Source organism: Eleginops maclovinus, chromosome 11 (assembly GCF_036324505.1).
Source record: "Eleginops maclovinus isolate JMC-PN-2008 ecotype Puerto Natales chromosome 11, JC_Emac_rtc_rv5, whole genome shotgun sequence".
Lineage (NCBI taxonomy): Eukaryota > Metazoa > Chordata > Actinopteri > Perciformes > Eleginopidae > Eleginops > Eleginops maclovinus.
Window position 1 is genome coordinate 25563350 of NC_086359.1, and position 21635 is coordinate 25584984.

General features: G+C 42.4%; 2 protein-coding genes across 3 annotated transcripts in view; one reads left to right on the top strand and one right to left on the bottom strand.

Moving 5' to 3' along the window:
* Positions 1–8617, top strand: part of cblb (Cbl proto-oncogene B, E3 ubiquitin protein ligase) — a 37598-nt gene extending 28981 nt beyond the window's left edge. The window contains exons 13-19 of one of the 2 annotated variants that reach the window (XM_063895172.1): positions 1049–1140; positions 2411–2545; positions 2627–2691; positions 4049–4162; positions 5082–5258; positions 5431–5547; positions 6093–8617. In XM_063895172.1, the coding sequence (XP_063751242.1) occupies positions 1049–1140; positions 2411–2545; positions 2627–2691; positions 4049–4162; positions 5082–5258; positions 5431–5547; positions 6093–6346 (954 nt within the window). In that variant the 3' untranslated portion in view covers positions 6347–8617. Of the gene's footprint in view, positions 1–1048; positions 1141–2410; positions 2546–2626; positions 2692–4048; positions 4379–5081; positions 5259–5430; positions 5548–6092 lie in introns of those variants that run through there. The other variant, XR_010166779.1, reaches the window with a different exon arrangement.
* Positions 8618–10051: 1434 nt separating this feature from the next.
* Positions 10052–21635, bottom strand: part of alcama (activated leukocyte cell adhesion molecule a) — a 37935-nt gene continuing 26351 nt past the window's right edge. The window contains 15 exon segments of the mRNA XM_063895173.1: positions 10052–11840; positions 12694–12802; positions 13009–13123; positions 13809–13835; positions 14224–14353; positions 14534–14655; positions 14904–15027; positions 15295–15407; positions 16090–16222; positions 16479–16511; positions 16513–16604; positions 17658–17828; positions 18080–18167; positions 19184–19248; positions 20321–20540. Of these exon segments, the coding sequence (XP_063751243.1) occupies positions 12718–12802; positions 13009–13123; positions 13809–13835; positions 14224–14353; positions 14534–14655; positions 14904–15027; positions 15295–15407; positions 16090–16222; positions 16479–16511; positions 16513–16604; positions 17658–17828; positions 18080–18167; positions 19184–19248; positions 20321–20540 (1518 nt within the window). The 3' untranslated portion in view covers positions 10052–11840; positions 12694–12717.

The window sequence follows — 21635 nt, forward strand, 5'->3', positions numbered from 1 at the left end:
GATCAACTATGCATTTACTGATTTAAATGAGTTTTATGGTACTCTTCAATGTTTCAGTTCAGGAGCAACCTGTTTAACTCTTAAATACAATTTTAAAAAAGCATTCATGATTTGTTTAAATGTAATAAATTATTATTCTGTTGTTGGATGTCATTACATTTGGTGAAAAGCACATAATGGTTGTTTAAGACTCAGTTTTCCAAGTTTAGGACTTGGACTTGCCCATCGTGACTCAGGACTTGAGTGCAAAGACTTGAGACTTGTAAGTTGCAAAACAAGGACTTGGTCCCACACCTCTGCAGCAGATGGCAGTTTGCACTCCCCCAGTAGATGCCCAGCAGTAACGATGTGCTGTAGAATATGATTAGTATGTTGGTATACCTCTGCAGCTATTTAATTCATAATGATATTTAACACCTGTTTTGTCTTTTCACTAGTTTTTATCGTGATTAATTTTGATTGATTATGCAGCGTTACTATGTGCTGTTGTTAAGGTAGTCAGAATCAATATGTGTGTAAGCCATTTTACCCTCCACTGCACTGAGTGGTACAGACAGTAATGGTTGTACTATTCCTGAATCCTCTTCCTGTAGCGCTGCATGCTACCTGGTAACGGCAGCACGTGAAAAAGAGTCAAAACTCAGGCCTTTGATGTGAATGCAGATACTTTGAGCAAGGTATTAATACTAATCTTAGTCACAGAAGCATTATCTGACATTGTATATAAACTAGTAGTTTATTTAGTAGTTTTGCTTTCTTTTTATCTGGATGATAACAGCAAAATATAGACTGCTGATTGAAAAAAAACAACACCCAGTGTGCACATAAATACATATTTAACCTACACTTCCTCTTTAGTGGGAAGCTATTTTTTGTAGGGGTTTTACTGCAGAGTTGCAGAATCATCTTCACTCCCTCTCTCCTACTTCAGAATCACAGAGGAAGATATCTGTAGCAATAAATACTGTGTAACTTCCTTTTAGTTCCCCAGAAATTCAGTGGATGTTGTTTGTATTGTAAATGTCCCCCCCCCCCTCCCTGTGTGCAGCCCTTATCTAATGGTGTGCAGCTCAGCGATGACTATGACATCCTGCCCTCACGGCAATCACCAACTCACACCAAGCTGGCCAGCAGCCACAAGTGAGTACTACTACACACACACACACACACACACAGTTCAAATATCCTGAAAGAGTTTGGGCAATATTCAAATCATATCTCTTTCAAGGAGTTACTTCCCAGTAGAAGTTTTTAAAGTACATACACGTACACAAAGCTATATCTAGAACCGGAATGTCCTCTCTCAGCTGAGCTCTGTAGACCGCAGTGAAGTAGCTAATGCAGTCTTAAAAGATATTATGGTGCGGTAACCATTTGTGTTTAGCCTTTCCTGTCAATTTAACTCTCCACCTCCGAAAACTCTTCCTTTCCCATCCCTGTGGTTTCAGAGCCTGTGAGGTCTGCAGCCCGGGGGGGAAGTCCTGGTTACAAACAGCTTTGAAAAATGATGGCTGAGCCTCTAATAGCCTTTAAATTGCAGCCAGAATTAGATTAGCTATTTCTCTGTATCTGCCTTAAGTGGATGCAAGGGATGGAGCTGTCTCCTCTGATGAAGCTCCAGCTGGAAGGGAAGCTCTGGTTCTGCTAAAAACAACTTAGTATTGTTAAATATTGTGAGGATGGTGTATGGGTCTAACACACGCCTCATATACAACTAAATCATTTTTGCAAGTTATATTGACAGGATCACTCCAACACTTTATACATGTGTATATACATGTGTATATACATGTGTATAAAACAGCTTTTATTCCCAAAAGCCCTCCCCTGAAGCTGAAGCTGAGGGTTTTGTCCTTATCCTCTGTACCTCATGTTTCTAATGTATCAGAGGTTATGGAGGGACATCAGGCACAGAAGTTCCTGCATCATTCCTGAGAGCCCCACAGAAGAGAGTGTGCTCTGTTCCTCTCACTCGGCTCCTGCAGCAGGAGGGGGGCAGCTGATACGTGGTGCTGCAGGTTTCACATGCCCCTAAATTCCACTGAAGCCATGATCAGTGTTGGCAACAACTACTTCATGGCTTAATTTATTCAAGCAGTCCGAGAGGTTTGCTGCTTTTCACTCTCATGTCCCTAGTGACTCTAATGAGATTATAATATAAACCCTTTAGTCAAATTCTGAACCACCTTACACAACAACACACACAACACAACACCCATCCATGTGCACCATAGACGACCTGTCAGAAGCATGTCAGTGAACTGTCTATGTTTTAGAAACCATGTTATAATAATGCGTGAAACCCCCCCATCTTACTCCTCCCTCCCCTCTGGGATGACTTCAGTGATTGCCATTTGAATGAAATAACTCTAAGAGGGACAGTATTGGATCGCCTGTCTTATCTGTGCAGACCCTCCAATGCCTTCAGCAGCCTTGTGGCGGAGCGGCAGCAAGGGGGGGTGGAGAAAGCGGAGGACAACTATCAAATCCCTTCATCCAACCTCTGTCTGAGCCAGATCCCCATCTGCATCTCTGTCCCCAGCAGGTACCATGGTGATAAGGCTATAACGGTTGTATTGAGTTGAACTGGGATGCTGTAACCCAAAACATTTTGCCCTCTCTTCAGGCCCTTTGAGAACAGCTCTCCAGAGCCCAGTATCAACGAGAAAAAGCTCCAGCCCCCGGATCCTGGTGAGTCCTGCACACCCTGAGAATGTAAAACTTCATACATCTGTTATCTGAAGCCCTAAAGAGCGGAGCAGGAAAGAGTCCTAAAACAAGGAAAGAAGTGCGCATTTTAGCAATTCCGGTCCTCTTATGTGGAAGTCAAACGTTTTTTGAACTAGTTTGTGGTTAGAGTAAACACCAGCTGGAGAGACTTCTATCCACTGGGAATGTCTGTATCCTTGATGTGTCTTAAAAACAGTGGTTGCAAACAAGTGACGAAAAGAGACTTGGTGACATCATAGCAGTGGTGGCGTGCAGTCATCAGACTGTGATGTTGTTTGTTTAAAGCCTTGTAGCACTTTACATCTAGCAATTGCTTTTATACATCAACAACCATAAAGTGGCGTTAGTATGTGGAGGTTATCCTTCTGAAAAAAATGCATGAGTGTCATAAACATGTTTGACACAGAGATTAGTTTCTTTTGCAATATTCCAAAATCACATAGAAAAATACCATGGCGTTTAGTCGAGAGAGCCTTGTGATGCTCACTTCGGCCTCCAGAAACACATCTTATACACATTTTATACTGTGTTTTGCTTCAATTAATGTATCTGAACAACAATGAACAAATCAGTTTATTCATTTATTGGAAACATTTTTCATGATCTCCATTTCATTTTTATTATGAACACAATAAAATTAAAAGAGACGGATTTATTATGTGTCAGCAGGAACAGCTTTTCCGTTTCACATTTTGTGAGTGACTTTTATCTTTCTTTAAAAATGAGTTCTTATTTCATTAAATGTATTTGGGTCTACAACAAATGATACAAATGTGAACTAACGTATCAAGGAAAAGACGCAAGTGAGGGAGGCAGGGGATACAAGTTAAGAGAAGTGAGATCTACCCAAGATCTGGCTGCCACAACATGGAAATGAAAGGCCCAGTTCCAGTGAGACAGCTCACTGACTGCTTGACATCACATTGGTCATAATGTGAGAATGTGAAACCAACCTGAGTCCGGGGGGGGGGTGGGGTTCATTCTTGCACTGTGTTTTTGACTTAGTTGTTCTCAAACTTGAATGAGGTATTATTGTCAATGGGACCTCCTTGTGAAGGGTTAGTGGCCTTACCACTTTTATATCAATGTGCTCTGTTGACAAAAAAAGTGATATGGTTATGATGTGTAAAGCATACAGTAATTAATTTATACATTATTATTGTGTGTGTGTGTGTGTGTGTGTGTGTGTGTGTGTGTGTGTGTGTGTGTGTGTGTGTGTGTGTGTGTGTGTGTGTGTGTGTGTGTGTGTGTGTGTGTGTGTGTCAGTGCAGACCCACCATGTCAAAATGAAAGCATCTTCTCTGCTTCTCCTCCTCAGGCGGACCCTCTGAGTTGGTCAGAGGGGGAGTCTCACGGGTGGCCCATAGTGCCCTCTGTCCCTTCATCACCAACAAGATACCCTCCGACTATGACATCCTGCTGCCCCCACAGGGTAGCCAACCCCAACGGGAGCTCACCTGCTCCCTCCCTCACTGCCCTCCCCCAGCAACTGTGCCCTTTCTCAGTCCTACTGCTGTCTGAACAGTCTTCCCTGTGTTTTGTTACACCTGTCCTACTGTAAAATGTCACACATGACCTCTTGACCTCCTCCAATGATTCTGAGGGGTGGGCGTCATATCTCAGGAATGCCTGGAAGGAATTACTCGCAGTAAGGTCCACCCGGACACACAGTTGAACTGATTAGATTTTGGGGGGTCAAAGGTCATTGTGACTTCCAAGAAAATATCACTTTCTTATCATGCAATTTCACACAAATATCTAATAAGGTAACATTTTGAAGTGACGGCATTTTTGACAGACATTGAGGTAAACTGCAACTTCCCTGGTTTCAGGGGATTCAACCCCTAGGCTGTGCACTACATCTCATTTATCTAAAGCTTTCAACCAAAGCAACTTACAATAAGTACTTAGAGCTGAGACCATATATGCAGTTATTGGAGCAGGAACCATCGACCTGTCCCTTTGTTCTCCTGGCAGATCATCACTTCAGCTGCAATATGGCCCTATTTGAGTTGGAATGGAGAGTACATTGCCACCGCTGTAACCAAATCGAACATGAAGTTTATACAACAGCTGTTTACTCATTGACATAGAATTGTATGTTTGTCAGCCTCCGCTCTGGGTCTCCTCTCTGAGATAAGATAATATGTACCTTTATTAATCCCCGTGGGGAAATTCAAGCGTTTATGCAGCAACAGATAGAGATAAGAAAAAAACTGAACAGATTCACACAAAGATATGAAATATATATACAAAATATAAATATAAAAATGATATACAGATAACGGTTTTGAAAACAAACTGTTAGCTGAGAGACTTTATTCCTCTCTGTGCTTGCCGTTGTGTTTCAGCATTAGAAGACCCCTTCAACAGCCGCCCTCCATCCCAGCCCCCCCCTCCTCCACCAGCCCGACATAGCATCGCCGACCTCCCATCCTCTACATCCTCATTCTACAACTCCTCCACCTCTGCAGTCGCACAGCCCCCCCGTCCATCCTCTGGACATGATCACCTGCTGTTAACCCCCGGTGAGCTGGAAAACTCACGACAGTTAATTCTGATATAAGATGTGTAAAGTAACGTCAGTGTTACGCTATTCCTACAATTTGTCTCTCATATTAAGTGCTTATTGTTTATTAATGCACACAGCATAAATTCCAGATATATTGCCTGAATGTGTCTGTGTTGTGTGTGTTGTAGACACAGTGTTGGACATGCTGAGCAGTGCTGCTCCTCTGCCCCCCCTCAGACGACACACAGATCATGTGACGGGCTCCAGAGGCTGCCTGGAGTACGACCATCTGCCCGGCTCTCAAGGTAGTGACTTCTCAGCACATGACCTCATGAGGAAATGGACACACATGGCCTCTAAAAAACATGCCCACGATGAGTTCACTCTCACAAAATCAAAATGGAACATATTCATTTCAATATTCTAAAAACAGATCAAACCTTAGATATCTAGGATTTAAGTTCTGGAAGAATGAGTGAAATTGAAAAACTTTTTGGGACACAGTTAGCCCTCTTATAGTCTCATCGATACCTGAAGGAAACTGATTTGTTTAGTCGAGGAAAGATGGTCCAAACTGTTACTTCAGAATCAGTTCATTGGGTTTCAGTACTTTTATTTTCCTGTGTCCCATTACTGTTGGGAAGCAGACATCAAACATGTGTGTGTGCAGTGAAAAGCTCCATATCTGCTGTCTAGCCATGCAGCACATTGATGACTTAATATCAGAGGTCCAGACTCATAAGTGTACCCTCCTCTATGAACAAACTCTCATACTATAAACTGACCTTTACCACTTTGAACTCTCACGTCTCTTCCTGATTTCTCACTGCTCTCTCTCTCTCTCTCCAAGTACTACTGGACTGTTTGCAGGCTCCTGCCAGGCCCCCCAAGCCCCTGCCCAGGAAGATCCCTCCAGATATTCACCCAGGCAAACCCCCCAGCTTAGAGTCAGAGAGCGTCGACGGCAAAATTGCCAAGCTGATGGGAGAGGGTTACTCCTTTGAGGACGTGAAGCGCGCTCTGACGATCGCTCAGTACAAAGTGGACGTGGCCCGGAACATCCTGAGAGAGTTCGCCTTAGTGCCCCCAAGACCGAACCTCTAGCCCCCAACAGCTGTGCCTGTGAACGGACAGACAGAAATGGGCTTTTTTCATTCTGCTCGGCCTGACACTGTTGGAACTACAACTCTCCACAGACACAGACTGATGAGAGACAGGCCTGTTGTGGCCACACGGAGAGGACGATTCAAAACCAAGTGGCTTAAACCAAATACTAGTAGAACACTGAGAATCAAAAAGGGAAATTAGACCGTCTGTGAAGGCTTTAACCTGGGGAAGAAAAGGAAGCAGGCTGATGCCAGGCTGGCTCTGGTTCATTTGCTCCTGTTGGTCTCCAGGCTGGACTGTGTGCCTGTTTAAAGCCCTGATCCTGGTCCTGCTGCTACATTTCCTCTGACACCATCCACCCTCTCCTTTTAGTTTGTGGGGCCTTTCAAAAGAACACCGCCGCTCTGTTTAGCACAGACTATTTTATTTACAACCAGTGGGGGAGCCAGAGTCCACAGTTTCTCTCTCTCTCTCTCTTGTTACGCTCCTCTCTTCATGTCTTGTGTTCACCCCTATTTTCTCTTGGTCTGGCTGACCTGTAGTTCTAAAAGCAGCCTTACTGGTTCCACATAAAGTAGATCTAGAGCAAACTGTACAACAAAATGTTGAGCTCTTGTGTTAGTTATTTGGACCAGAAGCAGGAGGAGAAGGTTGAAGGCTGTGCTCTTTAATCCTGTTCTGGGACCAGCGGACCTTACTGACCGCAGCCTCTGAATGTATCTGCTGTCAGTGAGCTCCTCTCAGGCCCAGTGCCAGTGATTAGAGGGTAGGAAATGTTTAACGCTTGTCATTTTATTTTAATTTCTCTGTGACAAAAGCAAGACTACTGGACCTAGATTGCAGCTGAAGCATTTAAATGAGAGGACCTGATGAGGATCAGCTCAGAGAGGCATTAGTCACACATCGAAACCTGAACAGGGCAAACGTTCCCTGCATGCTCCAGGAGTCTGATGAAGTCCCTCGATAGCTTCTGATGTGGTGTTGAAGTGTGAACACAGTGTAGACGAAGAGAATCCTGCAGCACATTCAGACGGTATGCAGCTTCCCTCTCTCCTCCCTGATGACTGCAGTACGCCTCACTGATGATCTGTTGGATTTCTTCACCTGCAAAAAAAGTAGAGCTGCTCTGTTTACCCAGCTATTAATTTCAGACCAAGAACAGAATACTCTGTTTATCATTTGGAACTTTGTGTTATTGTTTTGACCATTGGTTATGCTAACATTCTACTCACAAAATGAATTGTTGACTTCTGGAATGAGGAACACATTGATATTGTTACATGTATGTTCATGAGGAGTGTCATATCAATGCTCCTGTTTTCTAGTGTGATGTTTTTTAGATGGTTTCCAGATCTCTGCACTTTGCAGGGTATGATGTTAAAATTGCGACTTGCATATTTAAAATACAATGACCGATGATCTATTGGTAGTATTTGCTTACACAAGAGCAGTCAACAGTGCTGACTCCCTCTCTGCACAGATAGTTTACAGTAAAGCTATTCTAACAACCCAATGTGTTGTCAGGGAAACATGGGGCCAACAGAAATAGACAGCTTACTCACCAGAGGAGGAAGACATACTGACAACAGTCATCCTGACCAGTGTGGATCAGAATGTAGAAACTCTCCCACTGACAGGCATGATGCATCAGGCTGGGCTGTGTCCTAGGGAGGAGGCCCAATGAACACAGGGATGATTCCTATGTATTCGTTTTCAGCCCTCGTTCTTCTTCAGCTATCTGTTGGTTATCAAATGAACTTGAGATTCTGTTTTGTTATTTCTCAAAGTGCCAACTGATCTCAGTCTCCTGGGGTTGAGGCGCAGTGTCTCTGCTCAAAGATTTCAAGGAGTAGGTCTCACTTCTTTTATTTATAATTTCCTCGTTCCTCGGTCTCACTGGAAGTTGATATGTGTGCGTCATCTTAAGGAGCGTCCCATGGCGCTTATTTGTGCCCGAGGATCGAGGAGCGATAAACGAGGAACCACCAGACCATCCTCGGTTGAAATCCTCAGCCACTCGCCCCGCCCCCTTACTGTGTATTCGTCACCGATTGGACGCTGATCTGATGCTTCTTAACCTGAGAGCAGTTTAACAGCGGAGTGAAGACATTAAACTCAAGGGAATCACTCTTCATTTTATACTGTGTTTTGCTTCAATTAATGTATCTGAACAACAATGAACAAATCAGTTTATTCATTTATTGGAAACATTTTTCATGATCTCCATTTCATTTTTATTATGAACACAATAAAATTAAAAGAGACGGATTTATTATGTGTCAGCAGGAACAGCTTTTCCGTTTCACATTTTGTGAGTGACTTTTATCTTTCTTTAAAAATGAGTTCTTATTTCATTAAATGTATTTGGGTCTACAACAAATGATACAAATGTGAACTAACGTATCAAGGAAAAGACGCAAGTGAGGGAGGCAGGGGATACAAGTTAAGAGAAGTGAGATCTACCCAAGATCTGGCTGCCACAACATGGAAATGAAAGGCCCAGTTTCAGTGAGACAGCTCACTGACTGCTTGACATCACATTGGTCATAATGTGAGAATGTGAAACCAACCTGAGTCCGGGGGTGGGGTGGGGTTCATTCTTGCACTGTGTTTTTGACTTAGTTGTTCTCAAACTTGAATGAGGTATTATTGTCAATGGGACCCCCTTGTGAAGGGTTAGTGGCCTTACCACTTTTATATCAATGTGCTCTGTTGACAAAAAAAAGTGATATGGTTATGATGTGTAAAGCATACAGTAATTAATTTATACATTATTATTGTGTGTGTGTGTGTGTGTGTGTGTGTGTGTGTGTGTGTGTGTGTGTGTGTGTGTGTGTGTGTGTGTGTGTGTGTGTGTGTGTGTGTGTGTGTGTGTGTGTGTGTGTGTGTGTGTGTGTGTGTGTGTGTGTGTGTGTGTGTGTGTGTGTGTGTGTGTGTGTGTGTGTGTGTGTGTGTGTGTGTGTGTGTGTGTGTGTGATGAAGGAAATCACAGTGTTTGCTGCACTTATTTTATGAGCTGCCAGCTCCGCCCTGGCCATGAGAGCCTTATGGACCTTAGGATTCGCTGGCTAAGGATTCAGACTTTGTTTTTATTTATTTTAAACTTTGATGGATCTTTGTCAAAAACACAGACACATAACAGCTCCAGACTCCTCCAACAGGACACTCTGAGCTGATCTTAACATCCAGGCCTGGGGACGAATGATTAACATGTCACAGCATTATATCATCAGGATACAAAAAAAGGTGTATTCCCTTACAATGAATATATAAAAGACATAATCAGATCACTTACATTTATAAAAAATGGCAATTACTAGCAGAATTACACTTCTTCGTTGGTCAATAGTCTATTATTGGTCCATAGTTTAATGTAGTCTAACACTTACATACTACAACTGCTAAAAATGGATTTGAGATGGTAGGCACCTTGACTTGTTTTGTTTGTTCAGAGCATCAGATGTAGGATTTGAGTGGTCTCTGGTTTGGGGCCCTCAACAGAAGGGAAACCACACACCCTGTTCAGGGGCGTCAGTCAGCTGGGGGAGACGAGCCCTCTGTGTGAAGGGAAGTCAAAAGGTTTCTTCTCAGCGTCATGATGGACCCAGTAATGTATAATACTGGATGAGTCCGTTTCTAAATGTCTCCAATAGTATATTTGTTTAGGGGGGGAATGAACACACACACCTGACAGGACATGCATTTTGTTTGAAAATGTACACTTTATTGTCAACATCAGTACAAAAACAAAAGTCTGTATTTACAACTCTACTATGGCCTCCTGATAGGTCCATCTTTGGTTTCACTGCTGACCTGATTATTTGAAAAGCATAAAAAGCATGAGAAAATAAAGGACCAGGTGCTAAAAATGTTTATCTACTGCTTTCATTTGGCTGGGCAACCATCCCACCACATCAGCACACTGGTCATTCTGAAGGTGATGCAAAGTTTCTACATACTGTTGAAAAGAGAATGGCACGTCATCTCTTTGCTTCAGATTGGAAAACTGGCATCTGAGAGACATTTAGATCAAATCGACAGAGCAGGTTTCCTTCCAACATCCAGTGTTTAATGATCAGCCAATCAGTTCTTCAGAAACCATAGAATATCATTTTCATACCTGGGCTTTCATTGGTGTACAGTCACCTAGTGTTAGAATGAGCCGCCCTTATCGGGTCCTCTTCCTCAGATCCAACATGTTCTAGCGCACGCTTCTACAGTAGCCCTGAACGGAAAATTGGACCCTGGTCCTTTGAAATACCAGTTGTTTCTTGCCAGGTGCTAAAGGTCATGCAGTCTAAAAACACTGTTCAATACGGTGGGTCAAACATATCATTAATTGGACCATTGGAAATTGATCATTACCCACGACACCAGAAATATGAACACAGGAAGTGAGAAGGTAAGGCTTCTTTTGTCTTCAATCATACATATGTTTATGTATTCATGACCTGAACAACTAAGAACTGAACTATAGGGGTCAACTTTGATTTCTGTTTCTGTTATCAAGGACACTGGGCTGTTGCATTGTGGGATGTACCATATCAAAATGATGCAAACTCAGAGAACTACCTCATCTAGTCTGACTATCTCCACCACAGTCTTCAGTTGTCTCTCACACCAGAGAGATAAATATGACACAGCAATATTATCAACAATAACAATGATACAGCAGAGAATGAGCACAGACACTGACTAACCAGGTCCACAGGTACCGGTCCACATGATGCTTTACACGCAGGCTGAATATGTTTTTCTTTGAAGATGCAGTAACCAGGAATGGTTGCACACAGAATATAAATACATATAAACATTAAAACAGATTCAGACCTGGCACCAAGCGAAGAGAAGAGACAGTAGGGAAGGAGCTGCAGAGACACAGAGACAATGACTTCTCGGGGGCAAGTCCTTTAGCATGAGTTTCAAAATAGAAGGCAAAAGCAATATGTAGTGTGAGGACTTATGCCTTTTCAAAGTATTTGCAATAGAAAATAATTCAAAATATGGAGGGGGGGGGCGGGGTTATGTATGTAATTATGAGTGTGCCATAATGCAAAACAATGTTATGTCCAATTTACATCTTCACAAAGTGATGCTTTTCTTTTTGTGGTCACATTGCAATCATCTGAATGTATAAAAGCACACACAGCACGTTCAGATTAATAAAGGACAGTTTGTGAGGCATGTGGAGCTCTTCCTAAAGTCTGGGGACGGTAAAGTGAGTTTCCACACAGCGCACACAAGCAAAAACTAGGGAAAAACATTAGCGTGCTCAGACAGGGCATATTTAAAATCAAAGTTTGTTGAACAGGCATTGACATTCTTTCAAGAACGAGCAAACAAACTGAGCGTAAAAACATCACAGAACATGGAACATTCACCAGGAACACCAAAGAACAGTAACTGAGCAGAGCTTCAGTGCACACAGGAACAGGGGGGGGGGGATGCTGACGGAGCGAGTCTGGTCCTTTTACTGCAGCTGCTTCAACTGCTTCTTCCCACAACACAGACAGAGGAATGAAGGCATCATTATCCTTTCAATCATGTAGCCTACAGTTTAACATATGATGTCCAGAAAACACACTTTACACACATTCACATTTTAAAGGATAATTATTAGTTATTATCAGTTTTACATAGTAAGGAACCTTGTGCTCACTAAAGTAATATCTGGATCGAAAAACAGAACATCCCTACACGTCAAACAGTCCCAGCAGCATGTAGGAACGATGCACCAAAATATCACCTCCAACAAACTAGCTGCTAGCTGCTAGCATGCTACCATATTACCAACGACTACACAACCATGCAGCTAGCATGGACACTAACTTAGTTTGTTCGTTAACACTGAGCAGAATGTTAACATACGAGACACAAACAGCTGCAGCTAATGTGGACCTCAGACCAACTGGGACATTTGATTTTAAAGTATCTTAATCTTAGAGGAGATTAAACTGAGGGATTGGTATATGGTAATGGTAAGATAGTAATTCATTTTTAAAAAATGAAAGAGAAGTAGGTTTGAAAGCTCACTTCAACAATAATTGGGATGTAATATATAATACAGAGCAAGGCGACAGCACAGCTTCATTCATCTGTTTTCGTGCGTCCACTAAGTTTTCTGCTTCTGACCCTTTGGATAAGAAGTGCGCCTTAGATATTGACAAGAGGAAATTACTTTATCATAAAGTTTTGTTTTCTATTCCAAGTAAGTTTAATCAAACTGTTTTATTTCTGATCATGTGACGGTGTAGGGTGTATCTGCGTACTGAAATGAATAATGGCCAAACCTAAATAAAGAGATACTGAAGAGTGAATAATAAGTAATGCTGTCACACTCTCACCTGTCAGCCCCTGTAGCAGAGCCTTTAAACACTATGGTGGTTCTCCTCCAGCTTCTTGCTCTCCTCTGATGTTCCCACCTCCTTCTCTCCAGTTTTCCAGCTTCCTTGTCTGTGTTGAGCACAGAATAACACAAGTGTGAAGCAGAAGAAACTTCTCACCATGCTCAACCCCCCCCCCCCCCCCGCATGATATACCTCATTCACACATTGAGAACATGTTTTGTGAATACTGAGTGTGTGTGTGTGTGTGTGTGTGTGTGTGTGTGTGTGTGTGTGTGTGTGTGTGTGTGTGTGTGTGTGTGTGTGTTTCTCTACCTGGAGTTCTTCATGTAGAGCCAGTAGATGAGTCCCACCACAGCAGTAGCTATGAGGAGCCCTGCCACCACCCCCACTATGAGCTTGGACTGGTCCTCCGATTCTTCCTGCGAGCCTGACAACATAAAGCAGTGTGAGCACAAACACACACACACACACACACACACACACACACACACACACACACACACACACACACACACACACACACACACACACACACACACACACACACACACACACACACACAAACAAACAAACAAACAAAGCATACAAGCAGTAGAATGACTTAAACATGAATTGCTCTGTAGCAAAATTCACATAAGCTTCCAAACATTTAGCCTCTACAACTTCACTGGATGTATTTAACTCTGAAGCAAACCCTAATGTCTCCTGAAGGTTCTCTGACTCACTATCACTCTTCCTTTCTAAGCAGGTGAGATGCAGCTGTGCTCCAGATGCTGAACAGTGTGCACTATTCTGCTGACAGGGTATTATAACACTGTTTACAATGAATCCAGCTTCACTCAGATCCTTTTGTGTCACATGACCAGCTCAGATGACTGTGTTTTCATCACTTCACATCACTGTTTTCCAGTTTCATGAACATGAGGATGGACAGCTGAGAGGAGGCGTTGTGCTGACTACAGGGGACTGTGGGTCTGTGGTGAGACCCATCCAAAGAAGTGTATACAGTTTAGTGGGTTTTTGGTCGTGGGTCTGGCTTCATATATTTGGAAAACCTCTTAAAAAAAAAAAAAAAGAAGTAAAATATAAAGGCAAAGCAAACAAAAGCTTACCCATGTTGTCCTTCTCCTCCTTAAAAACTGAAATCAAACATAAATAAATTAGAACTCATAAGAATAAGACAAGCAAAGCAAATGTCTAAAAAAAAAAGAAAGCCAAACAGAATTGTGCATGGCATAATGACGTGGCGTAGTGTTTCAGTTATCGGTGCGCTGGCAATGCAAACGTTTAAAGGTTCCACATAAACACATTCTGTCAGATTCAGCAACAGAAACGGTGTTATTGAAAATGTAACAACTGGAACAGTGGTCTCAGAAAAAATGTGCTAATTCCATCTTTGTGTATAAATGCTTTGTTTTTACAAATTTGGCTAACATTCAGCAGAGCTGACATTCCGTTTGACTAATGCTCTCTCACTGTTCCACACTGATGCTGCCGGAGCCTAGCGATCCAGATGCATTCACTGACCAGAGGAAACGTTGATGGTCCGGGTGTCGTCTCCCAGCCGGTTGCTGACACTGCAGGTGACGGTCAGATTCAGCCTGGGGATCACACGGATTTTATGGGTGGCCTTGCCGTTGACGTAAGAACTCTCTTCCTGGAGGCACAGCAAAAACAAGTACAAAAATCTGAGACTTCAAACATATTCTGAGAAAAAAATCTCACACAGCCTCTTTAGGTCCACAACAACTTCATTCACACACACACACACACACACACACACACACACACACACACACACACACACACACACACACACACACACACACACAATTACGTTTGTGCTGTTGACGCTCCAGTGGAAGCTGGGTTCTGGAACTCCCGTCGCCTCGCAGGTCAGAACTTTGAATTTGGCACTATCAGGGCGGTGTTTGCTCAGGCCGGTGATGGCTGGCTTTCCTGTTGTAAACAACAACGTTAAGATGGGTAATGGGCTTTACACATGTTGGAATAATGTTTACAGAAAATGGATGGAAGCACTTCACTCCTGAGGACTATGCACTACAGAGCAGGCATACAGTATGCGAGTAATAACTGGCACATTTCTTTCTCTTAAGAAATGTATTTTGTGACTGAACGTGAAAGTATATAAATGTAAATGTATTTGCCACTCTTTTCCGCCAGGAGTTTTCAAACTCCAAACTCACCTTCTACCATCAACTCAAAGCTGCTATGTCGCGTGAGGCCGGGCATGGAGAGCTCACACACATACACTCCTGCATCAGCATACGTCAGCCTGCTGAACTCCGGCTGCGTCACTTCCATTCCGTTCTGAAAACCAGAGTCTCTGTGTCAATAGGTGTCTTCCAAAGCAACGTGTCCCCAGATGTTTCTCTGATATGAAGGCCAGTGTCTTCAACTCATGCTCTCTGACCCAGTATGTGGATGAATAAACGCAGGATTTATCCGTCTATTTCCTTTATTCAAGAAGTTGTTTATAAAATAGAAATAAAGTAACCACAATGTACAGTATGTGTGACATTATTTTATAGTCTATTAAGTTGACACCATACATCAAACAAACCCCAGCAGCTTTACCTTAGCCCAGGACACTGTAGCATCACCCGAGGCGCTCTTCTCCACCTTCACTGAAAAGCTATCCCCTATCGCCTTCACCACTCTCCCAGTGGGGGTCACACTCAGGTCCAGGTCTGAGGAACAGGACAGAAGCAGGACGGGTCTGTTGAGTTGTGCTGCCTCTAAACCAGGTCCACTCACAGACACCATTTTACTTGACATTTCATCTCTATGTCAACCTTCTAAAGAGCTCAAATGTGGATTTTTGTGTGTGTTTAACTATAATCATGGAATAAAAATAAAAACATGCACTGCAATAATTCGTAGCTTATCGGGTGTGCTTTATCTGTGAATGTAACTGAAACTGAACTTATCCTACAGAATACACAGCATGGGTATTGTTAGGATAGGTGTGTATCTGTACAAGTATCTGAAATAATTAGAAACTGTTTGTCTCCCTGACACAAAGTCATCTGAAAAGTTGGGGCTATAAAACACTTCTTTGCACAGGGGAATACACAGAGCTCCTCACACTTTACTCACTCAGTCAGAAAGTTCTAATGAGTTCTCCTGCTCCCAGCCGGGCCCTCACCCATCTGCCTCCCTGCCAAGCTAAACTCTCAAGGTTTAAATTAAATTATAATTATTTTGCTCCCATGACTTTATTTAAAGTGAATAACATTTCCTGATATATAGGAAGTTAAGAAAGTTCATTCAAGGTGGAAGGAGCTGGGGTGGGTGGGGGGGTTGGAGGTCTCGTGTTACAGCAGGGATTCTTTGTGGTGCAGCTGGCTGAAGCTCTGCTGTCATACTCACAGCTAACCACAAGGCTTTGGGAGGACTCCATTTTCTCATTGTCAGCCAGGGAGCATTTGTATTCCCCCCCCGCCTCTCTGCCGATCGACGCCAGCGTGTAGGTGTCCGAGTTTTCCACCAGCACTTTCTGGCCCTGGAGGAGAGAGAAGAGCAGGAGGAGGTAAATGACAACTGTAGTGATCCAATATCAGAAAGAAGACAGGAAGGAGGGGGGCTTTTAAAACCAAAACAATAACTCAGAAGTATGAAAGTGAACAGTTGTATCAAACTTCCATTTCCAGTAATATATTCTTCATTTCAAAGGAGTGCAATTCAAATGTGCGGAATGTTCAGTGGTGATGAGGGGCTGTAAATCCAGAGAGTCCAGGGGGCAGGTCTGCATGACTGACCTTCATGTAGAAGAAGAAGGAGCTGGGGGGGGGGGGTTCCATCAGCGTGACACTTCAACGTCACGTTATCTCCTTCTACGATCGGCCCCTTGGACAGAACTTGGAGGCTCACCTTCTCTGATGGATCTAAGAGGTCCAGAGGGGGAGGAAGGGAAGAAAGGAAAGTAGAGAAAGTAAATGACGATGCATGACCTAACAGAGAACATCTCCCACCGACGGGGTCAACTCAACAATCCAGATACATGCAACAAACAAATTACAACACATTTCTAAGGGTGCATGCATCAGCCTTCATCAGGAGAGTGTGTAGAACCCCCAAACAGAAGTCAGGCACCTTATTAGCTTACCCACTGTAACAGGACTGCTGGTCAAACACAGAGTCACGTTTCTGCTCAATAAAGGCTTTATTTACCTAAAATCAATTTAGAAAAAACTAAGTGTAGCTCTGCCGGGCCACTAAATGAAGATGCCTCTGACTACCCCTCCTCTCAGCCAACCAACTTGCTCCTGCCAAGGCCTTTCTGGATCCCTGCTAAGATGTACTGAACCAGACCACGGCTTCACGTGCTCTGCACAGTCAGAGATGAGATCAGGAAGTGAACTGACTGGAATTTGGAATTTCCCCCAAACCATCAAATCCTTTAAGATCCTTTATCCCAGCTCAGTGAGCACGTTGTTCACCGTGTGCAGTTTTACAGTTTGGTGATCAACTGCCTTACACAACAAGTTGTTCAACCCTGCACATCTCTCTGCAGCCTGTAACATCTGAGGTCCTGTTCTGCTCATAATATAAGATAATCAAGCAAAGCGTCCTCTATATGTTTTGTTGGTGAAGACAAAAAGGAGTTTTACTGTTTTATATTATTTTACTGTTACTCTGGATGATTCTGTGGCTACATCTGAGACTTTCAGAGCTTTCATTTGCCTTCCATTATACATATATTTGGTCAAAAGTAAAATAAATATCACAAGTATACCAAAATGCCCTTCTGTTCCAGGCAGTTGCAAACTGTAACTGCACTTAATATCTCACACTAGCCTTATCCTTCTAAAATGAGTGCTGGACAGGCTCTACCAGAGCACAGTCCTCAGCAGATTTCACTCGCTGTATTTTGGAAGTCATTTCACACAAAGCTAGAATTCTCAAATGTGGTACATACGGTGCTGTATTCCACTTACAGTGAATGGGAAAGGGTTCCAGCTCAGCCTCCTGATTGGCCAGCATGTGTGTGGACATGCAAGAGAAGACGGACACATTGTCCTCTTTGGAAGCAGCATACTGGAGGGTGGAGGAGGTGGTGGAGAGGCCTGTGGCTGGATCCAGCTTCATGCTGGGAGTGACCAGAATGGCTAAAAACACACACGCACGCACGCACACACACACACACACACACACACACACACACACACACACACACACACACACACACACACACACACACACACACACACACACACACACACACACACACACACACACACACACACACACACACACCTGACTTTAGTCTTAGGTATCCATGCCGATGATCTTCAACATGTGGACAGCAAACCTGCTGTCATACTGACGCACTGCCCGCCGCGCACCCCCCGTGACTTACTTTTCCCATCGGCTACCAAGGGCTTTCCGTTCTTCCTCCATGTAATCGTAGCTGCAGGGTTTGCATCTGCTGCGACACATGTGCCCACCTGAACAAAACAATAAGATAGAAAGGAAAAGTTAGTATACACACTCATAATCACAAGTATATTTCAATGGATTGGAGGCTCGAGGACTTGACAGCAAGTGTGATATATATTAACTGAACATGTGAAACAACATAGAGTGTTTTCTTATTGTTAGAATGACTAAATATTACCTTCGGCGTGTAAAGAATAATTGTGTCAGAAAAGGGTAAAAGTACCCACTATTAGTAACTTCAATCTAACAGCCATTTCAGTGAGTCCTACATCTGTGTAATGATATCTCTACATATCTCTGTGAATCTTCCTTTTCTGACATGAATGTCATCAAATCTAAGTTCAGACCAAGACTGACAGATGAACATTTGAAAGACTCCATAAGAGTGAACCTAAGTGGGTATATTCCAGCATACAGCTGTCTTGTTGACTCCATGCAGTGCCAGGTATCTCACTAACTAAAGGTGCTTGACTGAATATGTGGGCTGGTGAATAAATGACTGAAAGTGTGATGTGGACAAAGGAAAGTAGTTATGATTGTTTGTCATCAATAGTAGCGTATGTGATTTGTGAAAGGTGTGAGTTGAAAATGTGAAGAAATGCATGCACAAACAGATAAGTTCAACCTTTATATTTTTACAAAGTGATAGCTGAAAAGATAAAGAAATGCATAAACATGCCTACTGATGCATAGTTAATTACATTTCTATATTTTGACAGAGTGTGACTGGCTGCCAATATTTTGAAAATGTTCATGCAAAAATGTTGAAAAGAGAAATAAATGCATTGACATGCATACACATTGATGAGTTTAGTTTGAGTTGTAATGTTCTTACACAAATAGTGAGTGTTGGATGTATGTTTCGTAAATGCTTGTGCCAAACGAAACCCTTTTCAGGTGATTTAGATACGTGTGAATAAATGTTACACATGATATAAAACACAAGTAGCTCTCCATCATTTGTATTCTCTAGAGGTAGCTCTCAGAGGGAAAAAGGTTGGAGAATCCTGCTGTAGAGTCTTACTGTAGTCGCTTTGTCCTTCTGCAGAGCAGCAGAGCGGTCCATGATCTGAACCGGAGACGGCTTTTCTGAAAGACAAAGGCAGACCATCAGGTTTCACAATCACAAAGCTGTGGCTACATTTCCTTAATTTCCTAGGTTAACTAGTCAGCGCTAATGTCTGTTTACCTGAGTGGCTTTCTGGAAATGACACCAAAATACCTCATAACATGACTATATTCATCAAAATATAAAAACAAATCAGTCTTTTCTAGATATGTTTTAAGGTTCAGGCATCACAAACGTTAAACGACAAGATTAGCATTTCATTGATGTTAAAATATGTTGTATTTTAAATGTTATTCCGCAGTTGGTATAATTTAAAGATTGAAAATGGGAACCTCTTTTGGGACCATATTAAATAAATAAAAATGTTTTATGTATATTAAACTGCTTTATTTTGAACTCGGGAGACATCACATCTCCACAGTCTTCACATCTGGACACACTCATTCAGTGCTGGAATATAAATGTCCTCACTGTGCCATCACTGCCATCTAAAATGTGCCGCTGAATATTGAAGTCAAAGAGAAGGACAAACATGTATTGCTAGAACTTCTATGGTGAACGCTGACATGTATTTGAGTTTTTGCAGCAGTTTTTTTAGGAGAAGATAAGGTTTAAAAATATAATTTCCACATGAAAACGCACTGTTACATAGTAGAAGATTTTAAAATAAATATTTATGTTATAATAGTACTGATACATGTGCTGGTATTTATATGTTGATCAATGATTTTGTATAATTGCCCTTCATTGTGTTTATTTGTCAGACAGATTTCTCTTCTCTTCTTTCACGGTCAGCTTGTATATATTTATATTTTATGTTTGTTTATTTTCTCCTCTTTTAATTTTTCAAATGAAGTGCAATGCAACGCAAATGTTTCCCTATTTGCGATCCCAAGAATACATCTTATCTGATTGTTAGGGATAGAGATGGTGTCAGCTGAGATGGGACGAAATCATCTCTTCTCTTTGTAGAAAAATGTTTTTTCAGGCAAGGTTCTTTAAACAACATATACAGTCACAAAGTATTGATGTTGAGCACTGACTGGATGATTAATGGAGAAACAACATGTAGTGAGTCGGTGCGGATCTTACTGTTCACGCTGACAGTGACGGGGTACTCCTTGACGTTTTCACCTGACACCACCATGCAGGTGAAGGTCTTCTGGTCTCTGAGCGAGGCCTGTGTGATGCGCAGGCTCCACTTGTCGTCGATGCTGACCCGCTCGGCGTACTGGTCTGTGGCCTGGAGCGTGGCCTCGCTGCTGCTTGCCTGTTTGATCAGCAGATCTCCAGCAGTGCCATCATCTTTTTCCTAAATCCAAACACATGACACTATGCTTTAGTCATTTGTAGATCTATATATTTCTAAAGCATATCTAACTGTGTTATACTTTCAGAACTGCTGATTCAGATTCTCTTGAAATATAGGTGAAGTCAGCATGATGGATCTGAATGTATCCCCTAGCTTAACTGCACATTCTGAGAGCCATAATTAAGATATGATAATACTTATTGTCAGATTGAGTCTGAAATCTTTCTTGCAAATGACCCAACATTTGACATTGTGATTATATGACTTGGATAACTATATGCAGTTTTTTTGGAGGTTTTATGCAAGACACACTCTTTCAAACCTCTGCTCAAGTCATCTCTCAAGTCAGTTTCTCTCAAGAGTTACAGAAGCACCTCTGGCAGCACCTCACCAGTGAGAGGTTCAGGGGGCAGACACACTTTCATGTGACTGGGGTGGCTCACTGTAGCAGCAGCAGGAGTCAGCAGAGTGACAGACATTTAGCTTCTGAGTCTCCAGCCTTTGTGAAGAGGATGCTGCAGAGTTTTACATGTTCAACGGGTTCCAATCTCCTCTGAGCTGGCTTTCCTTAAACTAATTTGAATGTTATGTGTTCGTATATTCAGGGACCTTTAAGGAACACTCTGTGGTGTGTCTCAGTGAAACATAAGCACTCTGAACTGCTGCATGGTGCTTCAGTGAGATCCAACACAGACTCCAGTAAAGATGTGATCTGAGTTTATGGAGCGGCTTGAAGGCACATACTGTTCCAACAGTGTGATAACACAAACTCAGAAAACTCTACCTTACTAAAAACACATCTGGGGATCAGGCTGAGCTTACTTCATTACCTCCACAGCTCAGTGAAGAGCACAATGAGGAAAGAGAACAACTTTTTGTCACAATGAACAACACCTTGATCCGCCCACACAGAAGAGAGGACCTTTCAAAGTGTGTTTTTGTTGTATCTCTCGGTTCTGTCCGTTGATGATGGATCTGGCGTAGGAGCTGCGGATATTGTGCTTTTATTTGTTTGTCATGTATTCCCATGAGATGTTTGCAGTTTTTTTAATGATTTATTTTGTTACTGTGATATCTGTCTTTTGTTTTATTTAC